Source organism: Scardinius erythrophthalmus (assembly GCF_964197995.2).
Source record: "Scardinius erythrophthalmus genome assembly, chromosome: 5".
Lineage (NCBI taxonomy): Eukaryota > Metazoa > Chordata > Actinopteri > Cypriniformes > Leuciscidae > Scardinius > Scardinius erythrophthalmus.
Genome location: NC_138225.1, coordinates 1,247,162 through 1,254,643, shown reverse-complemented (window position 1 = coordinate 1,254,643; position 7,482 = coordinate 1,247,162). Strand labels below are relative to the sequence as shown.

At 34.7% G+C, this 7,482-nt stretch overlaps 1 protein-coding gene across 1 annotated transcript in view; it reads left to right on the top strand.

Annotated features, from left to right (window-relative positions):
• Window positions 1-4,512, top strand: part of myl2a (myosin, light chain 2a, regulatory, cardiac, slow) — a gene marked incomplete at its 3' end in the record, with an annotated part of 5,146 nt that extends 634 nt beyond the window's left edge. The window contains exons 2-6 of the mRNA XM_081365696.1: window positions 2,127-2,202; window positions 3,016-3,120; window positions 3,201-3,279; window positions 4,275-4,323; window positions 4,408-4,512. Of these exons, the coding sequence (XP_081221822.1) occupies window positions 2,127-2,202; window positions 3,016-3,120; window positions 3,201-3,279; window positions 4,275-4,323; window positions 4,408-4,512 (414 nt within the window). The remainder of the gene's footprint in view (window positions 1-2,126; window positions 2,203-3,015; window positions 3,121-3,200; window positions 3,280-4,274; window positions 4,324-4,407) is intronic.
• Between the last annotated feature and the right edge of the window lie 2,970 nt (window positions 4,513-7,482).

The window sequence follows — 7,482 nt, the reverse complement described above, 5'->3', positions numbered from 1 at the left end:
GTTTCCTCTAGTGGAAGCGTTTGGTACTGCAGCCGAACAACATCTCACTGAAAGACCAGCTTTGGAGATATCAGCCTCACATTTGAACACAACTTGTTAAGATTAAATTTTTTTGTTAGACTGCAAAAAAAAAAAAATATATATATATTTTTCAGTTGTAGAGTAAAACATGTTTTGGAATATAAATATTTCATATAAAAAAAAATAATTAGTATTTTTGTGCATTTTTCGTAACTATAAAATTATAACTTTTATAAAATGTATAACTTTTTACAATTCTGCAATAATCTGCCAAGTATCTTCTTTAAAAAGACACTTTCTTTAAAAACCTTTCAACATGGAAATTAAATTTTCAGCTCTATGCTCAAAAAGTGAATAAATGGATCATAACTACTACATAAATATAATTTAGTTCCATAAAATCCCCACAAAATACTAAATACAAAACGTTATTGAACTAAAATATAGTGCATTTATTCCATTGAAAAGTTTCTCGAGTGTATTGTGATTGTCTCCTGGAAAGAGCAGCTGCCGTCGTGTCTTTCTGTAAAGCTCCCTATGGAATATGATATTCCAGTCTGATCCCTATTGAGGGCTGAAATATATATTTATAGAGACTCTCCTTAACATAGCAGATCAACTGAATTCTGTCCGGATAACTGGCACATGTGTGGCGCTGTGTGACGGGAGCTCAACAATGTCTCAAATAGTTCTCATCAAATCCCACAAGGCCAGATTATCCGAGCTGCGTTTCACATTCACTTATAGTTACATCTCATACTCCAGAAAAATATACATCAGAGCTCAATCAGTCTCCTGAAGTCTGAAACACTGTTATTTTATCATCACTGATGTAGTTTTTGTTAATATTTCGAATTCAATTTTATTGAAATATTTTGTTTTCATAATCAAAGTTTTACTAATTTTGTGGTGTTTTAAAAACATTTTTTAAATTAGTTTTAGTTGTTTTATAAAAATATGTCTACAGTTTTTTTAATATGCTTTAGTTTATTTAGAATTCGTTGTTTTAGCATTTCAACTTAAGTAAACAAAAATTTGAAACTTTGGAAAATAGCTGCAATAAATACTTTTTTTTTGTACATTTTATTTGATTTATTTTAGTCAATATCAGTATACGGAGTCCAGCACTTTTTTTGAGCATACTTCGTTTAAGGAAATTGTGTGTACGATATAATCATTTGTTCCCTTGTTGAATCAAAACGGGGGAATGAATTAGTTCAAATTGGCCACTATTAAAGGAACGCTCCACCGTTTTTTGAAATAGGGCTTATTCACCTTCTTTCCTACATTTAGATAGGTGGGCAAATGCATTTTTGTCTCAGTGCATGCATTATTTTAGTTTGACAGGGTCGGCATAGCTTACTTATTCCATTCATTAGCTTAGCATAATGAATGGAATCCTTTGTTGCCAGCTAGCATGTCCTGAGTAAAAGTGATATAAAAAAAAAAAAAAAAAAAAAAAAACGAATTACTTCTTGTGGCCTGCATATTCACAATGAGTACAAATAGCGATGCAGATTAACACTAGGCGATTTCCTATGCAGATATTGACTTGGGACTATATTAGGGGGAAGCACAGGCGAAGTGCTTCTTGGGCGCAGAGATATCACGCCTGTGCTTCCCCCTAATATAGTCCCAAGTCAATATCTGCATAGGAAATCGCCTAGTGTTAATCTGCATCGCTATTTGTACTCATTGTGAATACACAGGCCACAAGAAGTAATTAGGTGGGTCACTTTTACTCAGAACATGCTAGCTGGCAACAAAGGATTCCATTCATTATGCTAAGCTAAGCTAGCGCCGACCCTGTCAAACTAAAACAATGCATGCACTGAGACAAAAATGCATTTGCCCACCTATCTAAATGTAGGAAAGAAGGTGAATAAGCCCTATTTCAAAAAACGGTGGAGTGTTCCTTTAATATATATATATACTATACTATACCTTATATACTTTTAATATACTATCAATACACTATTAATATATATGTCATGTGCAAGGCTCCAAATGTTTTATTTCAAGTAATGAAAATCCTCTTGATGGTTTCAGTGTTGGTTGATAACCTTTTCCTCTGGGATTAGTTGTTGCTGTTCTCTCTGTTTCAGGCGTTCACCATCATGGACCAGAACAGAGACGGGTTCATAGACAAGAACGACCTGAGAGACACGTTCGCAGCTCTGGGTCAGTCAGTATCATCACAACACTAAAGACATCAGAGGAAATTATCATGTGCAATGCTCTCTTTTTCCCACTTATTTAATTAATTCAAGCTGAAATATTTAATACTTTAATTTGAAAAGTGTCTAATTTTATATATAGAATATAAATGTGATATGTATATATATATATATACACATGTGTGTGTGTGTGTGTGTATATATATATATATACACACTAAATTAGATATTTTATTATTTATAATTTTTTATAATTTAATAAAAAATACAGTAAGTATATACAGTATAAACCAACAGCTTTGTCCATATTTGACCCAAATATTTGGTTGAAACAACCCAGCATTTTTTTAGAGTGTGTGTATATGTATATGTGTGTATATACACACACACACACACACACACAGACACACACACACAGCTTTCAAATTCAGTCCATTTTATATTAAAATTAAAATAATATAATTTTGTTTCAACCCATGTTTGGGTCAAATATGGACAAACCCAGCTGTTAGTTTAATTTTTGTAAATTTTTTTGTTTTTGTTTATGTGTGTGTGTGTGTGTGTGTGTGAACTGTATATTATATATTAATTTGGAGTGAATTTGGAAGCTCTCTGTGATTATTGGATGGGAGGAGCTACAAACAATGTTTTGATTGGCTGGAACTAAAAATGGATACAATTTTTATCGGCTGATATAGATATTATATATAAAATATCCAAATAAATAACAGAAATAGGACTAAAAACTCTTTAGGCAAAAAAAAAAAATAAACCTTTGCCATATTACATCTGGTTAGTAATGTTAATGTTTGTACAGGACGGGTGAACGTGAAGCAGGAGGAGATCGACGAGATGCTGAAGGAGGCTTCGGGCCCGATCAACTTCACCGTCTTCCTCACCATGTTCGGAGAGAAACTCAAAGGCAGGTTTTCAGGAGACTCGACTGAACATGTGACACGCTGAAAAGTTCTGTCAATCCGAGAGTGTGTGTGTTTCTTACAGGAGCCGATCCCGAGGAAACCATCCTGAACGCCTTCAAAGTGTTTGATCCTGAAGGCAAGGGCATCCTGAAGAAGGAATAGTAGGAGACTCCGCTTTATTCATGTTTTCTCTGATCAATCCACTGGGAAGAATGTGGTGAAATCTGTATTCGGTCTTGAACAAATGCGTATTTTTGAGTCATTTTGACCCGAAACTCATTCAGTGTTCATCAGAGGGGTCCAAGAGCTCAGGACTTTTGATGAATACACACACACACATATTTTTTAATGAATTCAAGGAGTTTTGTGGTTGAAATTTAAAAAAGTAACAAATCCTTCTCTCTCGGCTCAATTTGACCCCCTTAGGAATGAATGGAATGCGAGGAATGCTTCAGTTCACATAGAAAAACCTCAAAATGCTCAAAATTCAAATTAAAAATGCTAAAATTTGACCAAAAAATGATTATATAATGTCTACATGTGTATGTGAATGCACACTGAAGAGAAACTGGCTTTAGGACCCAGAGGAACAGCTCGTTTACTCCATATAGAGATATAAGGCCATCTAGAGTCATGAAATATCATCTTATATTATTATTTTCCACTAGAGATCGGCAAAGACACCCAATGTAAGATATTTAGAGCTGAATTAAAAGAGTTATGCTTGAAATTGTGAGTTATTTTGAATTTAAATGTGAGGAATGTGCTTAAATTACTATTTATTTATTATTTATTGATCAAATCTAGTCATTTAAAGGTAAATAAAACAAAAAATCTCCCCAAAAAAGTGCATTAAAAAATAGAAAAAAAAAGAAATAAAAAAAAAAAAAAGAAAACAAACAAAATTAAGTCTAATTTTAGGGCTTCGGGTCATTTTGACCCGCGAAGGAAAGATTTGTTACAAAGTGCGAGGGAAGAATTAAGCAAAAACTCACTTTCTCCAGAAAACAAGACATAACATCTTATAGCATCTTTACTCATCTAGTAAATGCATCTTGGTTTAAGAATTTCTTGATATTTGGACTGGAAACAAGACAAAAATACTAATAAACAGCCAGATTTGAGTTAATTTTGAGCTGACATGTTTTCCCTTCAGTGTCACGGAGATGTTGACCACACAAGCGGACAGATTCTCCACAGAGGAGGTGAGGCTGGTGCTGATGCTGACGGTTGCCGTGGTGACAGTGACATCAGCACTGACTGACCGACTGATGTCGTGTGGTTTTCAGATGGAGCAGATGTTCAGCGCTTTCCCTCCGGATGTGGCGGGAAACCTGGACTACAAGAATCTGGTGCACATCATCACTCACGGAGAGGAGAAGGACCAGGAGTAATCCGATCAGGCCTCAGCCAATCACGGCGCTCCCCGCGCGCTCGGACACGCCCACTGGTTTATGATTGACAGGTGTGAAACTTGAGGTCACGGAAGTGAGAATGGTCCGATTTTTTTAACGAATATGATTAACTATATTCTTGGCATGTTTACCTGTCAACATTTACCTGCAAAATACTGTAATGGGTAAATAAATAAATTGACATGAAATATTGATGCGAGTGTAGATGATTTTATCATGTTCGGTCCTGTAAAATCCTTTTAACAAACAAAAGCCAGTTCCGTAAAGACATCATCCTCAGGAATATTTTTTTTAAAACCCCAATTGAATTAGACGTTGTGTGTAAATAATAGAATTATAGCTGAGTTTGACTAGACACACACTACCGGTCAAAAGTTTGGGATCGGGAAGATTTTTAATGTTTTTGAAAGAGTCTCTTCTGCTCATCAAGGCTGTGTTTATTTGATAAAAATACAGTAAAAATTGTAATATTGTGAAATATTATTACAATGCAAAACAGCTGTTTTCAATGTCAGTATATTAAAGTGTAATTTATGAATGTTCAGCATCATTACTCCAGTCTTCAGTGTCACATGATCCTTCAGAAATCACTCTAATATGAGGATCTGATGATCAAGAAACATTTATGATTATTATCAGTGTTGAAAGCTTTTGAAACATTAAACACTATCGTTCAAAAGTTTGAGGTCAATAAGAATTTTTTATTTTATTTTTTGGGGGAAAGAAATGAAAGAAATGAATACTTTTATTCATCAAGGATGTTACAGTAAAAACATTTATAATGTTACAAAAGTTCTTTTGAACTTTCTGTTCATCAAAGAATCCTGAATAAAAATTTTACACAACTGTTTTCAACACTGATAATAATCATAAATGTTTCTTGATCATCATATCCTCATATTAGAGTGATTTCTGAAGGATCATGTGACACTGAAGACTGGAGTAATGATGCTGAACATTCAGCTTTGATCACAGGATTAAATTACACTTTACTGTATATTCACATAGAGAACAGATGATTTACATTATAATAATATTTCACAATATTACAGGTTTTATTTTTGTATTTTTAATCAAATAAACACTGCCTTGGTGAGCAGAAGAGACTCTTTTAAAAACATTAAAAATCGTACAGATCCCAAACTTCAGATTCATGATTGTTTTTGAATGAATGAATGATGCGTTTCCTGTGTGACGCCGGTGATCGTCATCATTGGATCAGGTGTGTGTGTGTGTGTGTGTGTGTGTGTGTGTGTGTGTGTGTGTGTGCGCGTGTTTTCTGGCTCTCAGGACAGGTGCAGTTCTCTTATTTTCTGCCGGGATAAAGTCAAAGCCTGCACTGTTATTTCTGTGTGTAATCTCATACAGTCCGAGACAATGATCAGCTCTGTCTGATCCGCCGTCACACACACTGATCCCTGATCCCGTCACACACACTGATCCCTGATCCCGTCACACACACTCGGACCTTCATTATCTCGACAAAGCAAAAAAGAATCATTGTTTTCCAGTACAAATCATTTATAAAATAAAGACTTGAGAATCAAAATTACTTTAAAGTCCCCCTGTGGTGTAAATCCAGCGTTTAATGTAGTTTATGTGTCTATGTGGTGTTTTTAATGTGCTTTAAGACAATCCATGTGTAGATTCATAAGTCGACAGCATTGCTGAGTATTTCCTCCTTAAAACTGCAGTGAACCAAAGACAGTCTCAAAAACACGCTTTGAAATCGCTGGTGTTTCTGACGTCACAAACTACCTTGTAACCAATCAGATCAACGTGTGATCGTCAACCAGTGGATCTCTGAGCTGAGGGAGTGGAGGCGGGGCTCATTTGCATATTGACCGTGCATACTAAATGAGGCGAGGGTGTCGAGTAAAAACCAAATCAATCAAAAATATCTGCCATGGGTCCACTCATCTAGAAAGCCACTCAAAAGTTCTATCTAGAATCCCTGGCTTCTTGAATTAATTTCAAAGAACCCCATATGCCAAAAAGATTCTATAAAAGCAGAATAGAACTACCTTAAAGGGACAGTGCACCCAAAAATGGAAATTCTGTCATCATTTACTCATCCTCAAGTTGTTCCAAACCTGTATGAGTTTTGGTCACATTCTGAAAATGTGGTTAAAATTTCATAGTGCTGTATATAAGATATTCTACACATCAGGGTGTTATTATTCATGTTTTTTTTTTTGCTACTGCATATGTTTTGTGTGACTGTGTTGAATTTCTTTGAATTGCAATTCAGTGAATTATTTCTGTCAATTCTAATTCACAGTTATAAATCGAATTAAGTTGAATTGAAAGGAAAGGAAAGTCACTGCACAATGACGGACACTAGAGGACAGCACAGGTCTCTAAACATGAGACAAATGTCCTTTTCATCTGAGAAACACTTGCAATCTGAAATTTACTTAAATATGTGTGTTTGGATCTCTTTCTGTTTGTCCAAAGAATTTTAATGAAAGAACTTGAAAAGGAAAATCATGTTTATCCAGGCCTACCTCTCTCAGACACAATGTAGTTTTGCAGTGATGCATATAAAACAGAATTGTGTCACTGTTTATTCAGTGTTCCTTCTGCAATCTGACGAGATTAGGATCCGCTGGTGAAACATCTCAAGAAAACGTAATTTCCTAAAAGAAGAGATGATGAAATATGATGCATCAAAATGTTCCCTCATCCGGTAACAATACTGTAATACGAGGACACAACAGTAAAGGTACTGTACATTTTAAATGCATGACCTTTAAATATGCTACTTTACAAATAAAATAATATAATTAAATGCATGATCTTTAAATATGCTGCTTTACAAATTAGCTAAATAATATAGCCTAATTCTTTTTTTTTGTGTGTGTGTGTGTGTGTGTGTGTGTGTGTGTGAAGGAATATGTGGTCAGTCGTCATGAAAATAATGTTAAAATGTATTATTTATATAAATAT